The 26,920-nt window shown below is 40.7% G+C and overlaps 1 protein-coding gene across 3 annotated transcripts; it reads left to right on the plus strand.

Moving 5' to 3' along the window:
• Positions 1-135: 135 nt before the first annotated feature.
• On the plus strand, positions 136-26,920 carry LOC105032836 (protein ALP1-like). 3 transcript variants are annotated; one of them, XM_010907413.4, is made up of 2 exons: positions 136-886; positions 25,501-26,920. In XM_010907413.4, the coding sequence occupies exons 1-2, from the start codon at positions 754-756 to the stop codon at positions 26,541-26,543; spliced, it is 1,176 nt and encodes a 391-aa protein (XP_010905715.1). In that variant the 5' UTR covers positions 136-753; the 3' UTR covers positions 26,544-26,920. The 3 variants fall into 3 exon arrangements, with proteins under 3 accessions (XP_010905715.1, XP_073100938.1, XP_073100939.1); XM_073244837.1 differs by having other exon boundaries at positions 746-886; positions 25,352-26,920; XM_073244838.1 differs by having other exon boundaries at positions 748-886; positions 25,428-26,920.

Consider the following 26,920-nt stretch of genomic DNA (forward strand, 5'->3'; position numbering starts at 1 on the left):
TCTTGTTACGCCATTGTATCAGCACTCATCTCTGTGCCTGTGCTGGAGTGCAATTAATCTCATCACTATCTCATGGTATACGCTGTGGTATGTTGAGGTGGATGGTTTGCTTTCTTTTAGGCTTTAGCAGAGAACACCTTTCATCTTTCTAACAGCGCATGGAATGGTTGGCTACATGCTTTATGTACACCAAGTAATTTTAGGCGCCCAAGAACTCCAAATCCAAGCCCCCCAAACCCAAAGGCCACGAAGTAGAGACTCCCTCTTAGCTTTCTTTGCCTATTCTTTTTCTGACTCACTCTCTCCATTAGGCGCACTGCCCCCATGACGAGTTCCCACCCACATATCCTCACTGGATACTCATTTGCTGCTCTCGAACCATTTCAAATCCAGACCCATCATCCATGAAGCCATTCTGCATGCCAATAAAACACCAACGACACCACCGCACTCCACAACTACAACATTCCCTCTCCTACTGACCATCCCTCCTTTCTCTCTTTCTCTATAACCAGCTCTTATTTTACCACGGACCTATATCCTCTCCCAACGGATCTCCTTTTGCCTCCCTCTTTCTCTATGCTATTCTCCTTGTGTTATAAGGAATTTGGGCAGGGAGTTTTGGGCCTTGTTTTTCTCTCCTCTTGTCTTCCATTCCTTGTCTATTCTTTGTTCTTTTCTGGGCTGAGGGTCAGTGGTTTCTCTGAGCTTTTTTAGATCGCGTGGGTGGGTGGTTGCGGTGGAGGTGTGATCATGGGGCCTATTAGAGGATTCAAGAAGAGGAAGAGGGCCGAGAAGAAGGCGGAGAGGTGCGCCGCCGCCGCGTTGACGGCGTCGGGACAGGGAACTGGTGATTGGTGGGATGACTTCTCGTCAAGAATTACGGGTATATTTCTCTCTTCTTACTTGTTCTTGTTCCGCTCTTCTTTGTTATGGTTATCTTATTTTGCTGTGCCACTGTTTTTGTCTTCCTTTGGTTCTTGCAATTGGTGGCCCGGAAATTGCAGGTTGTCGATTTGATATATTCTGGTTTGTTAGATTGGGTAATGTAAAGTGCTTTCGGTAATGCAAATGGGTCTGAATTAGAGATTTATTCTTTGTTGATTGTGTCTTGTGCAAATGTTATAAGTACCGTATTATAAATCTTTGCTTTTATTAACATTTAGGGTGGTGGCTTTCCATAACGAAGTTGGATAGCAAGAAGTGATCTTCTTGGATTGAAATATGTTTGCATCCACGATGTTTATTAGGTTTTCATAGATGGGTAACCACGTTTAGGTATAGTTCTTTGATCAAATGTGATTTGAAGTCATATATGATGAGGTCACAGAGGGGGAGGCATTTCAGGTACGGATATCCTGCTGTAATGTTGCATTTGTCAGATAATGTGGATGCTTGTTGCTCGGATTTGTTCGAGCTGATTATATGCTGTGCTTACACATTTCTAAGTTTCATCTTGTCAGATCTTAGAGGTGCACGTTTAATTGTTTGAATGACAAATATTACAAAACTTCCCTTGTAAAGTTTTTCTGTTGTTAGCGAGGGGGTAGTTTAGTATGCTAGTGTTTGGATCTTGATTCCCATCATTCTTTGTGTGGAATCCATGACCTCTGTGGAAATTGTTTGAGGTTACTTTTGCTCATGATGCTTGAACTCTTCTACATGACAAAATCTTGAAGACAATGGGCCCAACCACAGCAGATGACAAGACAAGGAGTTCAAGTGGTGAATGATATTATCACATTCGATTTGTTTGTGCCTATTGGTATAAGCCACTATTTCAGGTTAGATCGAATGATGGTTGAAATGAACAAATTGACTTGGTTCAAATGTGGTCTGCTCCACCAGATACCCGCAGGAGCATAACAAACTAAATTGTTTTTCTTTCTTCTTGTTCCTCTCTAATTTTGATTTGATGTCTTTTAATACTAAAAGCTTCTTTAGGTTATGCTAAATCTTGATCATGAATAAAGCCTTTTTTTTTTTTTTTGGTTTTTTGTTGAAGAGTAGAGACAGAGTCTTCTTTCTATTGACGTATCTCTTTACACCACAGCTGATTTATTCATGTGTCAAATATAAGGCTTCAGAATTACTTTAACACCCTAGAAATGAATGTTAATTTCAAAATATGGTGGGAATCTCGAAATCTTAAAGGTGTAAAATATTTGAAAGAAAGCTAAAGATACAAGAATGATCTTGCTTAAGCATGATGACCTTTCAAGTATAGTAGAAAAGATGTTGATAATAAGAAGAAGTTTGAAGGGCAAGAAGACTTGTGATGGGATGATTTGCAAAATATTGATTGAGAAAATTGCAATATTTAAGATAAGTTACTCTAAGATTTATTACTATATAATTATGCATCCTGAAAGATACCACCATGAACCTAACAACTACAATTAATGTTTCAAGGAATTACCTAAATTAAATCAGAAAAATGAAATGCAGGTTTCTTTTAGGTGATTTTCACGTAAATTAAGCTTCCTAGCATAGAAAGTAAAGGAACCAAATAAATAGTTAAAGCTTCCATCTTTTTTAGATAAACCAGGCTCATGGCCTAATTTGTGTTGGATATGCATTAGAAAACAAAATTCTTGTTTGAGTCGCACAATTAACCATGAAATTTTTTGCTATTTGAAGCTTGTTGTTGAATGTATATTTAGTCCTTTACCATACTATTCATCAGTTCAGAAAGATCCTTAGTTCCTAGTTTGTGCCCTCTCTTATACCATTTCATGTTGATTCAACTATGGTTATCAAAAATATGTTTCTTTTACTAGAAATTTTTGTGTGGTCTAGCAGTTCTCTTGCTTTGTGTTGATATATGATTGTTGAAGAGATTTACATGCAAATCTGTGCCTTAGCACCTTCTTCAGTATCATTGCCTTTGCCATGCTATCTGTGGGTAGAGAGGTCCTTTAGGCTTAGTTGGTCCCTTTTCCCATACCATTTTGATGCTATCTTTGCCTATGCCTATCAAGATTATGTTCTCTTCACTAGAAATTTGTATGGTCCTACAATTCTCCTGCTGTGAGTTAATATGATGTTACTATGATACTTCCGCCTGTGTCCACCTGATTTAGCATGTCTATCATGTTCTTGGATGAAATTCCTCAGTCATTTTGCTTCTTCTTATATCTTGTTTTTCTTTGGGGAAGCAATTGAAGAGTTTTTATAATTATTGAAAAAGAATATTTTTTGATCTCACCTCTGATTGATAAATCAAGCTGGTCCCTAACATGGATCCCCAATACTTTGATAGGGCTTTAGCGAAAACTTTACATGGTTCATGATTACCACCTCTAGGGATCCTGCAACCTGACAAGGCTCCTTTGCACACTCAATAATAACTTTTAAGGGACCATCATTCATGATATTCACTTCTCTTCCACCTCAATGTTGGAGAATAAAGCTTGTTATCATTGTTGATTTAGATGATGATGTTATTTATTGGTTAACATTATTTGCTTCCACTAATCTTCCTGAGATTCCTTCAGAAGAACATGAAGTAAGGTATTTTCCTTCACTATATTTAGCAGCGAAAAGGAAGGAAAGCCCCAATTCCTTTTGTTTATTGTCTTTTAAATTGTGTAGGCCTGCTTACTGGTCAATGTATCTCATAGTGCTGTGTTGGTGGTTTTGCTTTATTCCTTTATTTCCGACACTGTTGCAGTTTCCACTTCATTGTATTTTGTAATCTAAGTTACATTATTAGCCATCTTATGAATTTTATCTAGCATAAGAGGAAAGGCTGGTTGGCTAACACTTTCTTTTGCCACTTTATCACCTGCATTTGTTGCTTCAACCAATCAAATTTTTTAAGCAATTCCTTGACATCTTCAAAATAATTCTTGATTTGTGATCCATTATGCATCAGAAGGGTAGTTGGCCAGATGAAATGTATAGCTTGAATTCTATGGACTACATAAAGTTAGTTTGTGTACTCATATTGGTGATTTATCTAATATCTCAATGTTCTACATCTTTTCTTTGAGTTTAAGCTCAAGTACATCTTTTTTGATAGAAAGGTTAGGCCAAAAGCCCAAACTGGTTTTTATTAAGATAATGAAAACAAAAGATACAAAATCAACCCTATGCTGGGGCCTAGAACAGAAAATACAGGACAAATTATCTCAACACAGTCTTTAACTTTTGAAACAAAGATGCAGTCTGTTTCTATCCCTTGAAATTAGATGCTCTGATCCAGTACTTGCCACTAGTTCACTCTTAACAATGTCCAGACAATCCATTGAAGACCCTAGCTTTTTTTTCAGCAAAATGCTCCAGTTGCAATCATAGCCAAGCTTGATGCTGCTGCTTTTTGACCCTTGTTTTCTCCACACCACCCAAACTCCAAATAGGAGGATGACCTCTCACACCTATCAAGCACCAAAAATTCCATGTAATGGATCTTGCAAAGCCACAACTCAAGAGCAGGTGATTTACAGTCTCTCTTGTCTTCCATGCAAAGGGCATCCTTGCAAAGAAGGCCAGTTCTTCCTCCAACCGAGTTTAAGCTCAAGTATTATTCTTTCAGGAGATCGAGTAAACAATATGTTTACAAGCATTAGTTCCTTAATTAAAGTTCCATTACCATTTCCCTGACCATCCATCCCTTGCAAATTCAGCCACTTTTTGATCTTGCTTCTCTAGAGGAATCTATCACTTATATGCTGGAATAATAGGTTGAAGGTGTTCCATCCCTATTGAAAAAATAGGAAATTTACATCCTTAGCTAAGAATGTTCTTATAGTTATTGTTCTATTATTATTGGATGTGGTTGTTTGGTACGAAATGCTAGATATGTATATTGCTTAGAATCTTGGGCGGTAGAAGAATTGTTAGGAAATGTCCAGACGTGCTTTAATATATGATGCCGGGCTGGCCATGTCAATAATACATAAACATTAAAAACATATAAATCTCCTGATTCTCAGAGTCTCATATTACATGTCATTTATAGAATCACAGGCCTTCAGCTTTGTGAAAGGAATATGTGCATGTACAGAAAAAAAAAAACATCGGGGATAGGGCTGAAACTGGATCACATATGGATCGGATACCAACATATCCATATCCTTATGTCTTTGTATTAAAGGGTCAGATTCTTTTTTTCTGGATGTGGGAAGGCTGACTAAAGTAGAGCTGAAAGTTTGTTGAAAGGTCAAAAAAGAAGGGGAAGACCTAAAACAATCATGTTGGAAGTTATCAGGAAGGTTTTGGTAAATCTTTAGTAGCGATTATGTTGGGAGAATTCTATCTATGGTTCACCTTACTGCCCGATATATAGGGCATACTGTATCGTACCGGCACACTATACCACCCCATACCGAAACAACCGTACCATACTTACTGCGTACCGACACTATAATGGAATTTTACCGGTACCAAATTTGGTGCCGAGATGGCAAACCTTGATTCTATAATTCCTAGTTAATTTGGTCATCTTGTAAACAAGATATGCTCCCATAGATAATGGTAAATCATATAGCAGTGTACTCAATGTCACTTACAAAATAACTATAATTGACATTTACAGATATGTGAAAGGTGTAAATTAATGTAGTAACTACAACATGCATAATGGAATATATCGAAGTTGCTGATATTGTTCCTCAAACAAAGGAGCTTTTTTTGTCTTTCTAACATATGATTGCTGACCCTATATTTTGTATATCCCTTTGGTCTCTTTGGCTAAGAAAACATCAAACTTAAAAAAGCAAATCAGAGTATCAAAAATTCAGTTTCAATAGCATCTGTTATAGAACTTATTCCGATGTTTTCTGATATTTCCATTGCTTAAAGCCACATATTGTCCATGGATTTATAGCTATATCCACAATATCATTATATTTTTTATGATCTCACCTTCCAGATTGAATTAGTTCTCCATATTTATACAGTTTCTCCCCCAACTAGGGGCAGCAAAATTGATAATTGGATCAGTATCTGATCCATTTTCTGTCTAGAATCTTTGTTAAATTACATTATTCCATTCCTTAAGTCTTGCCATTATTTAATTTCAAAATAATGATCAGCAAGTGTTTGAAAGTGCAAGATCTTACTAGGTTGAAATATGACTACAAAGGTTCCACATCCTATGTGTAACACACTAACCTACGTCTGAACCCCTATATAGATACTTCAATTCAGAAAACATTACATATTTGAGTGTGTTGCCTAACATTTCCATGGCCAAAAACATTGAGCTAATTCATGGAGTTGACATCAATTCAGTCATTTTAGGCTCTCATTTTGTTGATTCAAACCTTAAATCCATTGAAATTATATAAAATCTCATAGATTAATCCCTGAGTTTCTTAAATTTTATTACTTTATCATCTTGATCCATACATATCAGAAAAAGTTCTCATATCTTGATCCTTAAGGTTCTTCAAAGTTCAAACATCATTACTTTATGCATTAAGCCAAGAACCGAATCAAGTCCTTGAAATGCAATATCAAAATAAACGACTTAACCATGATCCAAGAAATGCAGATGTTATTGAGATGTTTGACAAGTAGAATGGAACAAGATTAGTCTGCCAACCTAAAGAAGCATAGAGCAAACCAAAAGAGGCAAAGCCCTTTGACTCGGAAAGATATAGACCTATGAAACATTGTGAATTCTATAGAAATTCTGAGTGACAAAGATGGGTGTTGAAGCAATGCTCCAGGTCGAGGAGTAGCTTGGTCGGCAATGAATTGAGGAAGAAGGTGGTCGGCAATGATTCGGGGAGGATTTGGGTGTTTCTTGGAACCTGCAAAAAGTTCAGTCACTGGAGATTCTCCAGTGGAGGATCCTTCGATGCTTAAATCAGTCGGAGCTTTGAAAATAGAAAGAGAGAGAAACAGCAAGTAGATGCTTTTAGCTTAAGCAAAAGTTACCAAAGGTTCCTCTAGGATCCCCTTTTATAGAGGGGACGAGAGATACGTTACATCAATTGTTGGTAATCGTCTTGGAGAATCATGGTCCATGATGTGTCATGGATAATGGTGATTACTGGCGTTAAGTCATGCATCATATTTGGTGGTAATCGTCGAGAGTTCCGCCATAACTATCCGACATTTAAGGGATGTGGGGCCGGCCCACGTTCTCGTTATAATGGCTCAGCATTCCTAGGTCTTCGGAAGTCATCGGCTGAAGTCGTCGTCCTGAGTTTGACTAGGTGGTCAAATGTGGCGTGATGTAATACTCAGCTTGTGGCCGAGGACAACGTGAATAGAGTCCAATGTGATCGCCTACCTCCTTCTAGCTCTCAGAGGCCTGAGTTGAGGCCATAACAAGGAGAATCCTCTTGTAGGAGCAGGACATCCAGATGATACTTATCGTCGAACTTCTTTTCGATGCGAAGAATGTAGGACATCCAGATGATGTTCTTGACTGAGGTCAATTAAGGGGCCTCAGCCATTATTTGACGAGGATGTCCGAGGTCCAGTTCAATCATCATTTTCCAAGGATTTTTCGTAAAGTCCGACAAGTGTAATTATTCCTGTGGTCCAAGGATGAGTCCTGAGGACAATATCTAAGGTGGTATAACCCTATAACATTTGCCCATCACTTTCGAGCTCGAGGTATTTATCTCGGATGAAGGAAGTAGTGGTTCTCAGCATTAGTTTTCGATATTTGTCCGAGCTGGCGAATCCAAATTGTTCGAGTTTCAGGTAAACTGTCATACCGCTTCATACTTCATGGAGTCAAATCGATTCGTCGTTTCACAAATCCTAGCGCCAGTTTGATAAGTTGCTTCATGAATCGCACCTTAACTATTGGAGAGATTCGGCACTTCGTGGATCCCACTGGGATATTTATGAGGGATGGACTGCTCGAGGTGTTGGGTTTCGTTAGATGTCATGCATGCAGATTTTTCAAAATGATTTTGAAACACGTAATGGAAGTTAGATTAAAACTACTTTTGATCTACGCATGCATAGATCTAATCTCACACCTACGGATCTGGTTTATATGATGAAAAACAAAAGCATGCATCTGATTTCATAAATAAAAATAAAAATTGGATGATCTGATCACCTACCTGTAGTGCTAAATCCTTCTTCTAGATCGGATCTAAAGATGTTTGCAGGTTCTATTGAAGCACACAGGCATCTGGCTTCTACAGATATCCACACGGGGCTAAAGTAGATCGAAAGTACCAGAGACCATCGAGATGTTAGCTCTCTTTTAGATCTTCGTTTCGCTGGTTTGGATCTGATCCTTTCTTTGACTGTCATAAAAGAAGATCTGAGGAACTACGCACGGACTACCGTCACGCAGCACTAGAGGAATGCAGAGAGGCAATAGGAGAACTCTTTTTTCTGATCTCTCTCTGATTTCTCTCCCTTTATATGGCCGATCAGGGTTTGGGCGTGTGGAATATGGATGAAGGAAGAGGAGGGGGCGACAAGATGGATTCAATGATCTAAAGTTTTCTTCTTCTTGTTACACGCCCAAAAGAATCCCTCCTTAAATAGATGGCGGCCAAGGGATGGGATAGAGTTCAATTAAATTTAAACTCTTAATTGATAAGAGCTCGAGTTCAAATTGAACCAATCCAATCCTTATCAGATGAGAGATAGAGAATGCTAGGGAGGGGGCGACAATTTTGAATCTGCGCACCCTCTCTTAATTTTTCTTTATGGTGCAATGCCAAAGAAGGGGGTGCGCATCCCCATGCGCACCCCTTCTTTTGCCATGAGAGAGGAGAGAGAGTCCTAGTAAATCTGAGACTCTTGCATCTTTATGCAGTTTGGGTTCAATCCGGACTCAATTCGAATCCAATTCAAACTTGATTCGAGTCCAATTCGATTCAGACTCAATCCTAATCCAATTAGGATCCAGTTCTGAAATCAAAAGCTCAATTAGGTCAAGTCTAAACTAATTAAATCTGATTTAATTATTTAGAACTTGATCTCCAATTTGATCTCATCAAATTGGATTGCAACAATTGCAATTAGGTCCTCCTTGCTAACTGTTAACTGATCATATACTTGTAACTTTTACCAATTGATCCAAATTATCAATCACATTGATAATTTGATCATAATTCAACTGTTTGATCTGATCAAACCTCTTTTGTGTGTGACCTCATAGGTTCTGTTTTGTCTGATAGTGAGACATATCATGATCTTAATCATAGTATCATCGAAATATCTTTCAATGGGTTGGAATATTTTCAACTCTTATCCGACACGGATCATCAATCCAAAACGTTCCCAATGAGCTCTCATAATTTACTAGTGACGTCTAGCAGCATGTGGTGGTAATCTAGCAGAATAGAATAATTAGAACCCCTAGGTGTAGTTATCGTATGATTCAATTCTTCTATCATGAGTTCCGACAAGATGGAGGTTATAAAAACTTATCAAACCCCAACATCCCTCATATGAAAAATTTGATTAGCTCAAGTCCAAATCGTAATACTAATGAAAACTTCTTTCCATCAATCATCTTGCTGTGATCATAGACTTAAGGATTTAGCTTCTCAAATCTTATAGTACTCCTTATCTACTAAGATTGATAGATCCCATCTAAGTGCTAACCGTACTCCTACATGGAACCTATTGTAGTCAACATACACTGCAAAGATCCAAATGGCTAGGAGACCATGTTTATGTGCAGTCAAACTACAGCAACCTCACTGTGAGCAGTTAAGGCACCATGGGTCAAAGAACTACTCACACTACTACAGCATCTAGAAGATCACTGATGAGTGAGTAGACATTCATGTGATCTCTCATTTGATCACGTTTAGTACCGATGTTCTCTAACAACCATCCATACTTTCACTTAGCGTCTCTATACCGTAGACTAGATACTCATCTATTTCAAAGGAAGTGATCCGTATGCCGATCTAATTGGATTAGTCACCGTTCCCGTGATGACCCATCGATCGGGAGCATTTTAGGAATTAATTATACATGTCTCTAAGTCTCAACTCTTGAAAATATGTATCTTTAAATTATTAATTTTTAGGATGATTCTTAGACACATAAAACAAGAATGGATAGAAAAAGTTCATTTTATTGATGAATCAATAGTTTAAATATAAATATATGTCCTAGAATTATTACAATGTATCTGCTATATTGGCTTTTAGGGCATACATCTAACAAGATCATTATTTTGGCTTTGAAAGCAGGAAATTGGTGGTTGCGGGCCAAGCTAATCAGAAATCACCACATGGCCGATGCTGATTGGTCCGTTGCGGTTTCACATGGATCAGTCTACGTGGCTGGATGAGAGTGGTGGTGCATTGAGTAGTAGCATGTTCAAGTGGTTCTAATCCAAGCCACATGGATGAAATCTGATAGCTTGGGCTCCAATCTGGACCATCATTGTACCACATAAATAGGCTTGTTCTCCCTCTATTTTTATTTTTTTGGCCATCAATTGTTTCCAATGTTCCAGCCATGGTTTGCCGTACCGGGCCGAACCGCCCGGTACGGGACGTACCGAGCCGGACCGATCCCTTACCAGTCCGGTTCGGGCCTATTTTTCGAAAAACGATCCCGAATGGCACCGAACTGCTCGGTTCGGTGCGGTTCGGGCCCATACCGCCTGGAATCGGGCGGTACGGCTCGGTTCGCCGTCGGTTCGGGGTGAACCGAATCGTACCGCCCAGAGGACCATTTCACATGGGAGAGGGGGGAGGGGGGAAGGTAGGGGTCTTTTCACGTGGTTGGGGGGAGGGAGGGGGGAGAGAAATGGGCGTGGCCCACTTCACATGGGGGGAGGGCCTAGTGCTTTAATAAGCACCAGGCTTTCGATGTTCTTTGAGAGTTCTCAGAGAATACCCATGGCCGTGGGCAACTTAATCGTTGAGACCTCCAAAAAATTAGAAAAGAAGGCAAAATTTCGTGAAATTGGAGTGATTTGAGAAGAGGCTGATCTTTGGCTGGAGGTAAGATAATCTGTTATTTTGTTAGTAAATAATTTTTTTTATTTTTGTTGTTAGAAATAGGATAAAAATGAGGTAAAATAAAAATAGGAGAAAATCATGCAAAAATCTTATGATTTTGGTATGATTTAATTATATGTGATAGATCTTTGGAAGATCTACACGATGACATCAAAATTGTTAATTTTCGTTAATTATATATTTTTTAAATATTTCTAAATATTTATTTATTTAAAAATTTAAAAAAAAATTAAATTTTAGGAAAAAAATTAGAGTTTGGGAATCATGTTTAGAATGTTCAAGGTACTTAAATCTAATTTCAAATTTTTTTTCAAATATTTGAAATTAAAAAATTATTTTTTTAATTATTTAAATTAAAAAATTTAATTATAAAATAAAAAATATATAAAAATAATGTTATATCTTAGTTAATTTAAAAATATTATTTGAAGCATATAACATATTTATTTTGAATTTATAAGTTTTAAAATAATTATTAAAATTATTTTAAAATTATATATAATTATTTTAATTATCATTAAACTATCGTATTTTATTATACTTGCATATATTTTAATTATATATATATACTGCGGACGATCTTGCACGTGAAGTAGGGTCCATGGATGTATCTCGATCATCCTCGCATTATGGATCCTATTATCCACAGCCACCTTATGATCCATATGCATATGGTGCATCCGAGGCATCATCTTCTAGTGGTTACTACCCTATGCAGCTTGGAGCATCTTACGGATTAGATTTTGTTACTGGCATATTTGGATGGGCTCCTCCACAATCGTACCATCATCTTGAGGATATTTCTCAGAGTCAGAATTTTAGCGAGAGGTCTGAGATGTCTTACAATTCAGAGAGGATGCCTTATGGGATGATGAATATTCGAGAGTACGGTGCAGCTTGACTAGAGGGTTGGACTGATATCCCTTCAGACTGTGATGATCCAGACATCTATAAGCATCACAGACACTCGACAAAAAATTAAATGCAAAGTACATCTTAAGGTTCGTATATCAGTTATTGTACTTTGTATTTAAATATTTAGATACATTCTAATGCGTATTTTATATATTTTTTCTTTAGTTTTAAGATGACATAGTTGAAATATAATGTAAATAAATATATGTTTGAAATTTTGGATCAAGAGTCTTTGTACCGCAACCTAACTCCAAATTGAACCCAAATATGTCAATAATATGCAATATAATGCCATATTGAGGTTGTATTTATCAATTATTAACTTCAAAAATCCAAAAAAAAATTAAAAATCGAAAAAAATATTGTGTACCGATACCGGACTGGTATGCCTCAGCGTACCGTATGTCGGTACGGTATGGTACCAGTACCGTACCATATCGGTCCGGCACCGGCATGCCGTCCGGTACCGGTACAGCGAACCTTGGTTCCAGCTTACGGTCCGTCGGAGATTTTTCTGTTATTGTGCACTTCATCTCCTTCGGCTTCGGTAGGCAGTTTTCGGCCAACCCCACCCTTTTTTCGGTTGGTCCTCTCTTGCTTCCTTCCAGTTTTCTTGTCATTTTCCTCCTTTCTACTCGATTTGTCCTTTCAATCTTTTTTTTTCTTTGAAATACCTTCCAGTAGAGAGGGTCAGGGCAAAAGTTGTCAAGGTGGCCAGGGTTCTTGGTTGCCTCTGTCTCGATTCGGATCCGAGGACAGTCCTCGGACCACTATCGATGTCGCCACCATGTCCGGGCGCTGAAATTCTGAACCACGCGGGTCAGAGAGTCTTGTGCAGGGATTCAGGACTTCGGGGCCTTGATAACGAAGAGTCGACCATTACCAAGACTGACCTTAGAGGGTTTCAATCTCAGTATTCTATCCCTTTTGCTTTCGCTCGAAGTCCTGAGCTGGGAAGATTGAGTCTTCAATGCTCTGGAGGGTCAAGTTGCTTTGTATGGGGAGACTCTTCCAATTGGTCTTCAGTAACCTTTTCATCCCTTTACCTCCAATATTCTTAATTTTTCAAAGTTCTTTCGATCTTGATCACTTTGAACTCCATTAGGGTGATCATTATTTTCATCATTTTGTGTGATTGGCTCAGCATTTAGCACTCTTAAGGGCACTGTTCACCTTGAAGAAGCACCCCCATCAGAATGGATGGTGATATTTTAGTCCTCGGTATGGATATAAGTTTATCACCAACCTTCCTTCTTCTGTCTATGACTAGAAAGCCCATTTCTTTTTTATTTCATCGGACTTACCCCAGGGCTCCAGCTAGGTCTGGGGAAGTCGGTCCTTGTGGTCAAGGAGGACTATAACAAACTGCTCGGTGTCGGGGTGCCGAAGCTAAATGAATTGGTGACTAAGCAGACACTCTACGATGTTGACCTTAGTCCGGCTCTTCCTTGGAGTATGTCTGAATCCTTTACTTTCTTAGTTACTTGATCTTCTTTGGTTTTTGTGTTAACTTTTTGTCTTCGGTCTTGCAGTGATGAGGCCCATGTTAGAGTTAATCAAGTCGGCCTTCTAGAAGAAAAGGCCGAGATTCGCCTTGGGAGATGGTTCTTCGAGGAAGAAGGCGAAGCCGACGACCTCTTTGGCTCTGGCTCTGCTTGCCCCTAGCAGATTGGTTGGGACCTCCAGCATGGATCACGTCGAGATCGACGACATGCAGGAAGTCATCGTCGCACTGCCCCTGAGGGTATACTCTTCGGACCACTCTGGAGTCCATCCGGGCAGTGACTCCTCTCCCCCAGGTCTCATTTTCGGCTCGATCTGAATCATTTTCGATCTCCCCAGTACCTCTAGCTCCTGCAGCTTGGCAATGAGTGGGTCCTTCTTTAGTAGCGTCCGAGGAGTTCGTCACCTTGGTGAGGAGATTTCGGAGAGACGATTCTACTCTCCACAATCACTAGCTGGCCTACCAGATGATCAAGCTGCTATTGTTGTCATCTGACTAGGCTGAGACAGAGGCCCGACTTTTGGACAAGGTATTGTCTTCTTTGTTCGGAGATCTCCAGAAGGTAAGTCTCTGACTTAGCCAATTTTTCTTCTTGCTTTTGAAGTTTCTGACTTCAGTTTCTTCTTGCAGTTAATTCATGATGTCGCTTACCTCGATGAGGCATTCATCAGCCTCAACCGAGTTAAGAGGAAGCTTGAAGGAGATCTTCAGGATACAGCTCAGAAGAAGGCCTCGAAAGAAGATTCGTCTCGAGCAAGGTCCGAGCTTCTGGCCACAAAGGAATAGATATTGCACTTGAGGGCTTTCTCGCCATGGAGCACGGTCTTGCGGAGATGTGTCAGAAGATGATCATCGAGCTCGAGGCAAGTTTATAGCTTGAGAAGGCTGTGGTGAAGACTACTGAAGACAAGATCAAGTTGGTGGAGGCTCGGGCGGAGACTAATAAGACAAAGGCAGTCGTCAAGGTCAAGTCAAAGGTCATTGAGGAGTACAAAGCTTCGTTGGAGTTTAAGGCCAAAGTCACTGAGGGTTCTTCGGTCACCTATGGGTACGGCTTTGATGCTTGCAAGGCTTTAGTGGCGCACTTCTTTCCCGAGGTCGACGTCGGTCGACTTGACCCTGATGTGGAGATTGGGGAAGAAGGATAGCCACGAAGCGAGGGGCTGATTAAGCTTGCTGCCGAGCCTACAGTATCCAAACCTCCTGCCAATGAGCTGGCAACAGTTGAAGGTCCTGCCATCGAGTCGATTGTAGCTGAAGTTCCAATTGTCAAGCTGATCGTCGATGCTGAAGCCGAAGTGTTATCCGAGTAGTTCTGAGACTTTTACTTTGTTTCCTTTGGCTTCGCTTTTTGTACTTTTATGTGTCTTCATTAGTTTTGTAATGAAAACTTTTGAATGAAATAGACTTCTTTTGTCAAATTACTGATATGAATGCTTGTTGATTCATCTAAAGCGCGATGAGAGTTTCCCGAACAGTATTGATGTTGAGGTCGTCCTTCATCCAAAGTTGGTCTGTATCTAGGCTTTAATTTTGCCAAGTTGTTAATATCGGCTGAAGTCCGATCTAGTTTCACATCGTCGATTAATTTTTGAAGTTTCATCTTTTGCCGATCAATTCACCCGAAGTTATGCTTTTCGGATGGGACATGATCTTGAAGTTATGTTTAACTTGATGTAGATATCCGAGGTCTATCCTGAATTTTTGGCAACAATTTCACCAAATCATTTGCATTGGTTAACATTTGACCTTGTAATGTGTCATCGGATTACTTTCGAGACATTTAGCTTGTGGAGGTCCCAACTTGGGTTAGGATAACTCTTTGTCATTGGTGTCATGTTGAACAAAATTTTGGAGATCTTAATTTGAATCGAGATATCTCTGAGGGATCAATCCTTCGATCCGATCGTCGGGGTTTAGATTGTTGCATGAATATCCCATGGTCATCATTCTCGGCTTATGGCTAAGGATGTATAATCATTGTCGGTTATCATCCGACCTTTTTAATTTATATAAAATCTACATGAATTTGGGAGAATAATTTTATAAATGATGCTAAAGTGATTACACCTTTTACTGATTGTATATCCAGAGGTTCTCGGAGTTGCATGTCTGAGGAGTTTGAGTACTGTAGAGTCTCCAACTTATACGCTCTAGGTCGGATGGCTTCCATGATCCGATATGGTTTTTTCCATTTCAGGGTCAATTTATCTTGTTCCGTGGGTTTGAACACTTCGGCTCGTCTTGAGACAAGGTCTTCAGTTCGAAAAGTTTTTGTTTTGATCCAAGTATTGTAGTAGCGAGCTACTCGTTGTTGGTACAAGGCTATCCTAATTCGAGCTTGCTTGTTTCTTCAAGCAAGTCTAGGCTTATTCAAAGGTGACTTGAATTTTCTTGCTTGTCGTAGAGCTTAAGTCCGGTCGACGGTTTTTCAATTTCGATTGGGATTACTGCTTCAGCTCCGAAGGTGAGGTTGAGGAAATTTTTCTCGATTGCCATCCGACGAGTTGTCCGATACGCCCATAGGATGTTGTAGAGTTCTGCTCACATTCTTTTGCTTGGTCGAGTTCGGTCTTCAACCTCTGTAGGATTATCTGATTGGTCACCTCAGTTTCTCTATTAGATTGGAATATCCTACCAAGGTGAGCCTATGGTCGATATGAAGCTTCGAGTAGAAATCCTTGAACTTCTGATTATCAAATTGGCATCCGTTGTTGGTAATGATCGCTTGGGAGAGTCTGAACTGATAGATGATGGATTTCCACACAAAATCCCAAGCTTTTATCTTTGTAATTTGTGTCAAGAGCTTGGCTTCAACTATTTGGTGAAGTAATAAATCGCTACGATCAGGAACTTCCTTTGACCAATGGCTTGAGGGAATGGTTCGAGGATATTAATTCCCATATAGCGGAAGGATAAGAGATGACAAGTGATGTGAGCTCAGCCGTCGGTCTTCTTTGAATGTGGGCATACTTTTGACATGGCTTGCACCTTTTAACAAGCTCGATCGCATTTTTTTGCAAGATTGGCCTGTAGTATCCTTACCGAATGATCTTATAGGCTAGAGATCTGCCCCCTAAGTGGTTGCGCACATCTCTTCATGGACCTCCCAAAGAGCGTAATTCACCTTGGATGGGCGTAAACAACGCATTAGAGGCATTGAGAAAGTCTTTTTGTGGAGTCTTCCATCCATATAGATATACCATGGCACTTGATGCTTGATACTTCAGGCTTGGACAGGATCGGTAAGCAACTTACTTTTGATCAAGTAGTTAATGATGGGGTCCATCTAGCTCGGTTCGTGCTCGACTGTAGTACTGCGGGTTCTTCAATGCTCCGAGTCTATAGATGCTCGATGAAGACCAATTTATTATGGTCAATTAGGCCTGAGGTGGCAAGGTGAGATAGGGCATCTGCTCAAGCATTCTCTGACCTGGGTATCTACTGAATCTCCAAGTTTTGGAAAGCCATCAATATTTAAGCTTCTACAGATATTTCATCATTGTAGGATCTCGAGCTTCAAGCTTGTCTCAGACTTGTCTGACAACGAGTTGAGAGTCGGAAAAGATTGCAAGATTCTTCACTCCAAGCTCTTTTGCAAGTCAAAGTCTGGTGATGAGGGTTTCATACTCAACCTCATTGTTGGAGCCCTGAAGTCAAATTGGAGGGTGTATTCCGTCATGATTCCCTCCGAAGTCGGCCCCACAGCCTTGCAAATTTGAGGCTTCGTCGACATGTAGGACACAGCCTTGAGAATTTGAGGCTTCGTCGACATTTAGGACCCACCATAGAGCTTTTCTTTTCTCTTCGGGTTGTGCCGAGGATGGCTCCTCATTTGGCGTAGTGCATTCCACTAAGAAGTCAACTAAAGCTTGAGCTTTTATCGCAGGTTGAGATCGAAAATTGATATGGAATTCTCTGAGCTTAATTGCCTATTTCATTATGCATTCGGAGGTGTCTGTTCTTTGAAGAATCATCTGTAAAGGTTGATTAGTCAAGACGACCACCGAGTGGGCTTGGAAGTAAAGTCGGAGACTACATGTGAAGGTAATCAATGCGTTGATCATCTTTTCATCTTTGGAATACTTGATCTCTACATCTCGAAGAATCTTGCTCATATAGTAGATTGGTTTCTGAGTCCCTACATCCTCTCAGACCAATATCGAGCTAATAACATCGGGTGATATAACTAAATATAATAATAATTGCTTACTTTCCTCTGGCTTGGAGAAAAGTGGAGAGGATTTAAGTTATCGCTTGAGATCCTCAAAAGAAGTTTGGCATACATCCATCGATTTAAATGCCTTCATTTGCCGTAGTATCTTGAAGAAAGGAAAGCACTTCTCAATCGATCTGGAGATGAATCGGCTGAGGGCTGCTATCCGACCAGATAAACTTTGTATATCTTTTTGGTACTTGGCTACTTCATGTCGAGGAGGGCTTGAATTTTCTCCAAGTTGGCTTCGATCCCTCGCTAGGTCACTAGGAAATCAAAGAAGTGATGTTGCAGATGCACTTATTTGGATTCAGCTTCATTCGGTGTTGCCTTAGCTCGTCGAACGTCTTTTTCAGTTCGGCAATATGCCGATCTATTTTTTGCTCTTAACAAGCATGTGATCGATGTAGACTTCCATGTTATAGTCGATTTTGTTGCTTGAACACTTTACTGACGAAGTGTTGATATGTGGCACTTACATTTTTTAAATCGAAAGGCATCATTTTGTAATAGTACAAACTTTTATCAATTATGAAAACGATCTTCTCTTCGTCCTCGGGATCCATTCGAATCTGATTGTATCCTGAGTAAGCATCCATGAAGCTCAGCAATTGATGTTTCGAAGTGGCGTCTATAAGTTGATCAATCCTCAAGAGGGGAAAGCTGTTCTTTGGGCAAGTCTTATTAAGGTCGGTGTAGTCTATGCAGATCCACTACTTACTGTTGGCTTTCTTAACCATGACGACGTTGGAGATCCACTTCGGATAATGTGCTTTTCGGATGAATCCTGCTGTCATCAGCTTGTCCACTTCCTCATCGATGGCTCGTTGCCGCTCTAGGGCAAAGCTCCTCTCCTTTTGCCGTATTGGTGGGTGTTCTGGATCACATTCAATTTATGAACAATAATATCAGGAGGAATACCTGGCATGTCTGATGTCGACCAGACGAAGATGTCCTCGTTGACCCATAGAAAGGCTATCCATCAATCGATCTTTGTGGTCGGTTGTCAGTTAAGAACTGATCCGAATTGTCTGGATCGGATCATCTTCGAAGGGGATGGTGACGAGCTCCTCGGGAGTTTTATGTTTCCTCGTGATCTTCGATTGGTAGGGCTTTCATTGGCTTCTTCCCTTTGATCGTGGTGAAGAAGCATTATCGAGCAAGCATCTGGTCTCCTTGGATTTCTCCTACTCCACTTCGAGTTAGAAATTGGATCAACAAATAGTATGTAGAGATAATTGCTCGCAATGCATTGAGTCCCGATCATTCGAGGATTGCGTTGTAGGCAGAAGGCACACAGATGATAAGGAAAGTTAGTTTCATGATTCACTATCGAGGTGTCTTCCCAACAGTTGCTAGTAAGGTGATTTTCCCTTCTACTGCCACAGAATCTCCCAAAAATCTGACTAAAAAAGTATTCACTCATTTTAGTTGGTCAATTGGCAATTTTATTCATTGAAAAGTATCATAAAATAAGACATCCGTAGAGCTTCCATTATCAACGAAGATTTTTTTATATCATAATTAGCTATTGTCATAGAAATGACGATAGCATCATCATGAGGAGTTTGAACTCCTTGGACATCATCATCAGAAAAAAAAATAACATTGTTAGTCCTCTTCCTTTTGGATGTTCAACGTGGTCTTCTGTCCCCTTGCAGCTATCGAGACCCGAGATCATATTGATAACACCAGTTGTTGGTTGGTTGTTGTTATTGTCTTCGTCGAGCTGGTGTCGAGGTGGCTCCTCAGGTGCTCAGTTTTGCTCCCTCCGGACGTATTTATCGAGGCAGCCTTGTCGGATGAGCGCCTCAATCTCATCCTTTAGTTGGAGGCATTCCTCAGTATTGTGACTATGGTTACGATGGGAGCGACAATACTTGTTCTACCAAGTTGATGGAGACTTCATCAGCAGAGGTCGGTGGAGGTATCCCTGACCCTCGATCTTTATGAGAATTTGAGCTCGAAGGATGGTCAGCAGGGCATAGTTGTTGTAGCGCCGAGGTGGACTCCTCGGTTGAAGGGCTTTTGCTAGTCTAGAGGGATCTGCTTCAAATTGGTTCTGACGTGTGTCCTCCCTTGCATGCTTTTTCTTATTGGGAGCCCAACCTTCCTCTTGCCGATGTGCGACTCAGCCCTCTTTAGCCTGTATGTACTTGCAGGCTTGGGCAAGAAGGTCAACGTAGTCCCTTGGATATATTTTGTCGAGGGAGTAAATGAGGCGTTCATTGCGGAGGCCTCTCTTCAATGTCGACATGGTGATGGCTTTGTCCAAGTTGTGCACTTCTAAAGTGACCATGTTAAAATGCGCCACGTATCACATAATGATCTGTTCTCCTTTTGGTAGATGGAGAAGAGATTGTCTGAGTTTCTAGGCTGAACTCGATTGTTGTCAGAGCAACGAACTAGTGTCCGACTTGCTTAAAGGAGGAAATTGAACCCGACTGAAGATTGGAGTACCAAATACGTGCCGCCTTCTTCAAAGTCGCAGGGAAGACGAGACAGAAAAGGACATCCGAAGCATCCTGGAGCGTCATGAGGGTCTTATAGCCCTCAAGATGATCTAAAGGGTCTGTAGAGTCATCATACGGCTCTACCTACGGCATTTTGATCCGCCCTAGAATTGCTCTAACTGAAGTTGAGGGCTTCATCATTCCCATGGCTACCCATCTGAACTTCACCCAAACGACGCTCGATCTCTTGGACCTTCTGCTTGAGGTCCTCCCGACGGCACGGAGAATAGCTCGGAGTAGAATCTTCGCCAGAAGAGGTTGGGGAGTGGTGGCGCCACTCTTCGCGCTTGGACCCTCATTTGGATGGTGATCGATAATTGGGTGGGGTAGACCGACGTGCACCTCAACGGGGGTTCTCAAGAACTAGGGAATGATTCTGATGGTTGTACCAGGAGGGCATAGCTTGGGAAGCTGATTGCAGTGGTTGTCGCTGCTCTGTTGTATGTTGCAGATGGTGGATGGCGGCAATCAATGCCTGAACCTATCGGACCAGATTGTTGAATCGTTGTAGATCCGCTGTCACAAGTGGCTGTGCAGGTTGCATGGCCCTATGAGAACAAGTGAGTGGGTCTGCCCTAGCTTTGTCAGGCAAACTGTCGATGAGAAGCGATGGAGTTGTTACGTCTTGCCATTTTTTTTTTGATGGGTTGCAAACGCCCTTCCTCTAGTGCCAATCTATTACTGCAACACTCCGGATCGAGGAGTAGCTTGGTTGGCCACGACCCGAGGAGAAAGGTGGTCGGTGATGATCTGAGGAGGACTTGGGCATTCCTTGGAACTTGCAAAAAGTCTGATCATTGGAGATTCTCTAGTGGAGGACCTTTCAATGCTTAGGTCAGTCGGAGCTTTGAAAATAGAAAGTGAGAAAAGCAGCAAGTAGAGGTTTTTAGCTTAAGCAAAACTTATTGAAGGATCCTGGGGGATCATTTTTTATAGAGAGGAGAGATATTAACTCAATCGTCGGTAACTATCTCGGAGAATCGTGGTCCACGATGTTTTGTGGATAATGGTGATTAATAGCATTAAGTCATGTGCCATGTTTGGTTGTAACCATCGAAAGTTCTATTATAATCGTCCGATATTTAAGGGGTGTGGGGCTGGCCTACATCTTATAATGGCTCAGCATCCCTAGGTCTTCGGAAGTCATCGGCTGAAGTCGTTGGCCTAAGTCCGACTAGGTGTTCGGATGTGGCGTGATGCAGTCCTCGACTGTTGGCCAAGGATAATGTGAGGAGAGTCTAATGTGGTTGCCTGCCTTCTTCTGGCTTCTGGAGGCCCGAGTTGGGGCCATAACAAGGAGGATCCTCTAATAGGAGCAAGACATCCAAATGATACTTGTCGTCGAACTCTCTTCGGTGCGGAGAATGTAGGACATCCAGATGATGCTCTTGACTAAGGTCAATTAAGGGGCCTCGGCCATTATCCGACGAGGATGTCCAAGGTCCTTCGGGATCCCCTTTTATAGAGGGAAAGAGAGATATATTATCTCAATTGTCAGTAACCGTCTTGGAGAATCGTGGTCCATGATGTGTCGTGGATAATGGTGATTCATGGCGTTAAGTCATGTGCCATGTTTGGTTGTAACTATCGGGAGTTCCATCGTAACTGTCTGATAGTTAAGGGATATGGGGCCGGCCTACATTCTTCTCATAATAGCTCAGCATCTCTAGGTCTTCGGAAGTCGTCGGCTTGAGTCTGACTAGGTGGTCGGATGTGGTGCGACGTAGTCCTCGGTTGGTGGCCAAGGACAATGTGAGTAGAGTCCGATGTGGTTGCTTGCCTCCTTCTAGCTCTTGGAGACCCGAGTTGGGGCCGTAACGAGGAGGATCCTCTCATAGAAAGAGCAAGACATCTAGATAATACTTGTCGTTGAATTTCTCTTTGATGCGAAGAATGTAGGACATCCAGATGATGCTCTTGACTGGGGTCAATTAAGGGGCCTCGGCCATTATTCGACGAGGATGTCCAAGGTCTAGTTCAATCACCCTTCCTAAGGATTTTCCATAAAGTCCGACAAGTGTAATTATTCTTGCGGTCCGAGGATGAGCCTCGAGGACAATGTCTGAAGTGGTATAACCCCATAACAATGGGAAATGACAAGCAACAATTAGTAAATTGGATGAATCCAATTGCAATGAGTCAAAGAATCCTACTATAAACTAGAGCACTAGGTACAAAGTGGATCCACAAACTAGCATGTAGCAAGGTAATAAATTCCAATATTTCTACAAACAATAAAACCATTGAAGAGCCAAAGAGATTGGACATCAATCATGAGGTATAATCAAGATTCATAGTATCAATGCATAATGCCATATACCAGGGTATTAAACCAATGCTCAGTATTGGGGCATTCCAAGTGTCGATACACCGAACTGACCCCCATACCAAGCATACTAAGTTACTAACACCGCACCAACATGGTACTAGTACAAGATATTGAGATTGCCAACCTTGGATGAAGTGAACTAAACTCTCTAATTAAGCATAACATATGGATAAAAGATTTCATATTCTTAATAGGCCTTAAGGAATACAGGAAGCTTTCTGAATCATGCAAGACATTCTTTGGTAAATTGATATCACGAAGTTCATTCTAAAGCATTGTTCATAGTTGCCTATCGTGGGATTTAGTTTCTAGTAGGAAAATATGCATTTACCTCATCCATGACTAAAGAAGCTTTCCCTTCCCATTTCCTGCTATTAAAACTTAAGAACAGAGAGTATCTGGATAAAGTAAGAGAGAAAGAAAAAGGTTGTCAAGGCGATGATAGCACCAAATAAAAGGATGTTCTTCAATTTTTTCCTGGAGCTATGCATCCAGATTGATCGTTTTTATCTTTGGCACATGCAAAATCCTAGAGAGGAGCTTACCATGTTATATGCACCCCCTATATGTTATAGTTTCGGAATGAAGGCTGCTTATATTTGATTTATTTGGTGTGGCATTGTTAAGTAGCTTCACTTTGGTGGTGCTTGTAGAAGTTTAATTTGACTGATTATGTGACTCCTGGTTATGAGTTGTCCGCTATATTAGTAAATTTCAGGGGAAATTTAAATCTAATAAATAAACATATAGAAATAATCTCAGCAACATCTCATTGGGTGATTGAGTGGATTAAATTCCAGTATCTTAGTTGAACTTTTGGTAGAAATTTGGTGGTCTTGGAGTAACTTGAATGGAATATTTGATGAACTAATGTATGGAAACAAAATATTTAAAATCTGGTGCATGTTTTGAGTTGTATAATTCATAAATATTTCATTAACCATCGATCAATACAGTGATGTACCATTCATTAGAGTTTATTAACTAACTTTTGAGGTTCACATGTGAGGTTAGCCCCACATGGAATAATTAGTAGGAGGGAGAAAGGTTGAGAAAGGTTCTAATATGTTATCAAGTCTTTTTGCCACCAAGACTCCCCCACCGCAACACTAACCTTGTGCATGAGAATATTAATGCCAGTTTCTTGGATCTTGTGAACTTGGCAAAACTAACCCATTTGTTTTGACTTGCATAATTAAGGGATAAATTTCTAACAAAACAAAAGGATAGGAAATTTATGATGTACAAATTGCCTGCATGCCATAGAGTGGTTGAGCCATCTTGGCATTAGGTCCCTCCCACCCCCCACCTCCCCCACCGTGCGCCCCCCCCCCCTCCACCCCAGGGCACTCTGCTTTCCCCCTTTCTACACATGCAACTGAGAATTCTTTAGGTGTTAATTGTAAAGTGTACAAGGCTTGCTTATGTTAATGGGAGCAAGTTGTATATTGCAAACTGCTCCTTTGATTACACTTCTTGAATCCTGAGAGACGATTCTGTGTGTAATATAGCTTGAGGAGAAGTTACAGCATCAAGGCTTCAGCATGTAGGTGCCCATTAGTATCTTGATTGAGGAGTTTCTAGAGGTATAAGTATTGAGTCAAGGTGGTGAAGCACTGATTCCACAGGTTTCAGCAAGCTTGAAAACCTGCTCGCCATGTTTAGTTGCATGCTATTCTATTATACGGGGGTGACAATGGGTTGGGCTTAGGTCATGCCAGATTCACTTTAGGTCAAAGAAATCTCAATGTAGGCCTAACTATCTTATGATCAAGTTGAAAAAATATTAAACCCCAGAAATATGTTTTATATGGACTCATACAGCTATAACCCAACACGTCAACTCAGATCCTTACCAAGCCCCAATATCTTATGTAACTTTCTCTTAGTGCCTTTTGCTCTTTTTCCAAACCATGAATGACATGGCTTCCCTGATCACTAGAATGAAGCCTTTACGTGCCACAGCTGAAATGTTAATTCTGTCTAAGGGACCTAGGGTATAATTTAAAGACATGTCCAACCTAGGGTGACTTGTTGGTTCTGAGAGCCACACCGGAACCCAACCAATATATCATTCAGTTGTCTTAAGTAAGACCCAAACCCAACCAAATTATAACAACTCTTATCAAAACCCACTTATTTCAGGGAGGTTGGCAGGTCCAATTGTGAAACTGCTGGCCCTAGTATTATGTAAAATCAAGATGTTTCTAAATTGTCAAGTTTCATGGTAAGGTTCTTGGCATCAAGGATTCAGGTCCCAGCGGAACGTCCCGTGGGACATGGGATTTCTCCATTTTATTTCTTGGCTTCAATTGGCATGCTATCAGAGACAGACAGATTGCTGTGGCCTCTGATGGTCATCATCATTGCTTGAGGGCTTTCTCTGAGTGATAGAACAAAGCAGTCTCCAGCGGACACCACTAACCAATGCAACTTTCCAATAGCAAATCTTGATACTAGTATTGTCTGCTTCAAATATTCTAGTTTAAGGTCAGTGTGAGAACTGTAATCCTTATGGCCTCTCTTTTTGGTTAAAATTTAAATAGCCTTGACTTTGTATTTTTAGCATAATGTGGTGACAAATTTACATTGATGAAACATACACAAGATAGTGCTATTATGAGGTATGACTTACACAATTTTACATCAAGCAAATGGTTATCTTTTTGTCTGGAGTCAGAACCAACGGCACAAAATTAAGATTTAACTTGCAGCACGTAGTATTAAAAGTCCAGTCATAATATTATTATAGTTAATAAATGACACAAATATACATTTGCTTTAACTCATTTCCTGCAAATGCTACGAATCAAATGCGTTCTTTTTGCAATCACATATAAGTCTGCTGTAATCTTAAGTTCAGTTGCATGCCCAAATTTGGAAACTAAAATGCTTTGTTCACGTCCCAATGGGAATCTAAAATTCACAAAAATCTGGTCATTTGCTTCTTAGCAGAGGCGCCATGTTTTCTGTCACTGCTCAATTTATCTTCTTCTTCATGATTGTGTTCTTTCCCACAACACTTGGTCAGCTTTACATTTGGGTGACAGAAAACATTGTGCTGTGAGTGGTGATGATTGTTCCCTTCATTGGTACCTTCTCAGGATCTTTATCTTTATTAAAAGAACCAAAAAGTTTTGAGTCTGTTTTCAAGATCTCAAGGAAGACCTTCAATTACATATGCTCATTGGTGAGGGAGGACTTGATGGCAAAGACATCTAACTTCACATTCTCAGATGGAAAGGTCCTGTCTGTGGATGATCAAGTAGCTGTTGCTCTAAGAAGGTTGGGTTCTGGTGAGTCACTACTGAACATAGGAACATCCTTTGGTATGAACCATTCAACTGTCTCCCAAGTGACTTGGCAATTTGTGGAGGCTATGGAAAAGAGAGGAATTCATCACCTCCGATGGCCAAGCTCTGAAGAGACAGAAATTATAAAGTCCAAGTTTGAGAAAATCCGGGGTCTGCCCAACTGTTGCGGCGCCATTGACACCACACACATCTTGATGTGCTTGCCTTCGGTAGACTCTTCCAACAAAGTGTGGACTGATTATGAGAAGAATCATAGCATGGTCCTGCAGGCTATTGTGGACCCTGAGATGAGGTTCCGGGACATTGTCACTGGCTGGCCAGGTAGCATGAACGAGTTACTAGTGCTGCACAACTCAGGATTCTTCAAACTGTGTGAGAAAGGAGCAAGGCTGAATGGGAAAAAAATGGAGCTTTCAGAAGGATCGGAGGTGAGGGAGTATATAATCGGAGATGCTAGCTTCCCCCTCCTTCCCTGGCTTCTCACTCCCTACCAAGGGAAGGACCTTTCAGATTCCAGAGTTGAGTTCAACAAGCGACACTGTGCAACCAGAATGGTGGCACAGAGGGCATTGGCAAGACTAAAAGATATGTGGAAGATTGTTCAGGGGAAAATGTGGAGACCTGATAAGCACAGGCTGCCAAGAATTATTCTTGTTTGCTGCTTGCTGCACAACATAGTCATAGACTTAGAAGATGAAGTGAGGGATGAGATGCCACTGTCTCACCATCATGACACCAACTACAAGCAGCAATACTGTGATGTGGGGGACAAGTTTGGAGTTGAACTGAGAGACGAGTTAACTCAGTACTTGTCTGGTAGATTGCCAAGCTGAAATGAATATTCAACATCTTTTATTTCTCTTTTATATAGCCAAAGATGAGTATTGATAGATGATGAACTTGAATTCAGCTTTCGGTGCCGAATTCAGTGGCTAAGAGGCACTCAGGTTCTCTGTTTCCAATGCTGACCTCTTCCATTCAATTGTCTTAGGGCTGGAATTACAGTAGTCAAGTATGAAAGAGCATCCTGCAAAATGTTGTTAATGACTGTTGTTTGTTGGAAACATCACAATTGAAAACGATCGTCACTTTTAGCAGGGAACTGGTCTTAATTTGACTTTGTTGTTGTACCTTCTTTTTCATAAACCTTCGGTGAGCAATGCTGTGGTACAGAAGAAGGAGCATTTTGGAACTCTTAGTTCATATGTAA

The sequence above is a fragment of the Elaeis guineensis genome, chromosome 10, assembly GCF_000442705.2.
Source record: "Elaeis guineensis isolate ETL-2024a chromosome 10, EG11, whole genome shotgun sequence".
In the NCBI taxonomy this organism is placed as follows: Eukaryota; Viridiplantae; Streptophyta; class Magnoliopsida; order Arecales; family Arecaceae; genus Elaeis; species Elaeis guineensis.